Raw genomic sequence first — 1,470 nt, forward strand, 5'->3', positions numbered from 1 at the left:
AAAAAAACAAAACCGTTTTCAGTAACATAAAACTCGTTGTTGAAAAATTAAAGGTGTAAGGTACAAGAACCCACTAATATTTGAGAAGAAGTAGGTCACAAGACTTGTATTGTACTTGAGTTACTTTACCAGTATAAATCGTAATTATGTAGTGATAAGTACAGTTTTTAAATAAGTTTTTGGATTTAAGTCCAAAAAATGTCGATGTTGAGTTAAGGATTTAAGTTGTATATTAAGATATCCTGATTAAAACTGTTGAACGAATAAGTTTTTATACAGAATTTTTCGAACTTTATTTTTCGCTCCTGGAAAATCAAGAATATGGATTAAATTCATTATACTTAACGGTACAGAATTATAATATTCTGTTAAAATATAATGAGTTATTATTCCCTCCCAATTGATTCTGAGGGAATTATTTCAGTGAACGTATTCAAAACTATTCTGTACTCAACAGATTATTCAGAAAAACAAATAGGTTACTCGTAATCAATATTAAACAAAAAAATTTATTTCTTATTTTTTGTGGCAGGGAAATTACGCAGTGACTGCTTACAACATATCTTTCGCTGAATTCAACATTCCAATGTGGGAATATGGCAAGTACAAGATGATCAATCACATCTTTAAAGAGAATGTCTTGGTGGGTTGTATCGGGATTATCGTCGAGAGTACACCAACAGGAACGCCTCCGAAAAAGAAGCATTGAATTATATATAATGGTTAACCGTGAATATTATATATGAGGAGAAGATGGTTAGGGGTGCGGTAAAAATATAACACAAATAAATTTAAAGAACTTATTTAATAGTGCCAACGTTTCGGCTAAATTTTCTAGCCTTCATCAGGGCTAAGAACAAAGAACAAGATAACAACCAATGAATACAAGAAAAAAATTAAAAAAGAAGATATTAACAGAATGGCATAAAGTAAATAATTGTACAGAATAAAAAATAAAGTGGTGAAAGAAGTGGAAAATAAAACGTATATAGGTAATTAAATAAGTGAGTAAAATAATATAATAAGGAAATACAAATTTAAAGTTGTATGTTGGAGGAAGATTGTCCGCGTGACGGTCAATAAAGGTGTCGAAATAGTAACAAAAAGCTATTTATTGTTTACCGACGTTTCGGCCCACTTTGCAGGGCTTGGTCAAGGTTGATAAGAATGACGCTCTGATCCCAACTGACTTTTGACTTTTCAGTCAATACGTCGTTCTTCCTCCAATCTACTTCATACGGTCAACCATGTTCTTCCAATATTAAAATTATATAATGTCAAGAAACATGAATATTTTTTGATTTAATAATGATTTAAAAATTAAAGTTATGGAAAGAAAAAAAATGAGAGAAAGAAAATATACGTAACTAATAAAATATGTAAATATAATACAAGAATAAATAAACAAAATATAAGGTTGAGTTAGACAAAAGAAGCAGGTGAGTTCTCTGACTTATTCTCTTTTTTCAT

General features: G+C 29.7%; 1 protein-coding gene across 1 annotated transcript in view; it reads left to right on the plus strand.

Annotated features, from left to right (window-relative positions):
• LOC136795985 (uncharacterized) overlaps positions 1–1,464 on the plus strand; it is an 18,925-nt gene extending 17,461 nt beyond the window's left edge. The window contains exon 3 of the mRNA XM_067048289.1: positions 533–1,464. Within this exon, the coding sequence (XP_066904390.1) occupies positions 533–709 (177 nt within the window). The 3' untranslated portion in view covers positions 710–1,464. The remainder of the gene's footprint in view (positions 1–532) is intronic.
• Positions 1,465–1,470: the final 6 nt, after the last annotated feature.

The sequence above is a fragment of the Halyomorpha halys genome, unplaced genomic scaffold (assembly GCF_000696795.3).
Source record: "Halyomorpha halys isolate HHAL.00 unplaced genomic scaffold, Hhal_1.1 Scaffold84.1, whole genome shotgun sequence".
In the NCBI taxonomy this organism is placed as follows: domain Eukaryota; kingdom Metazoa; phylum Arthropoda; class Insecta; order Hemiptera; family Pentatomidae; genus Halyomorpha; species Halyomorpha halys.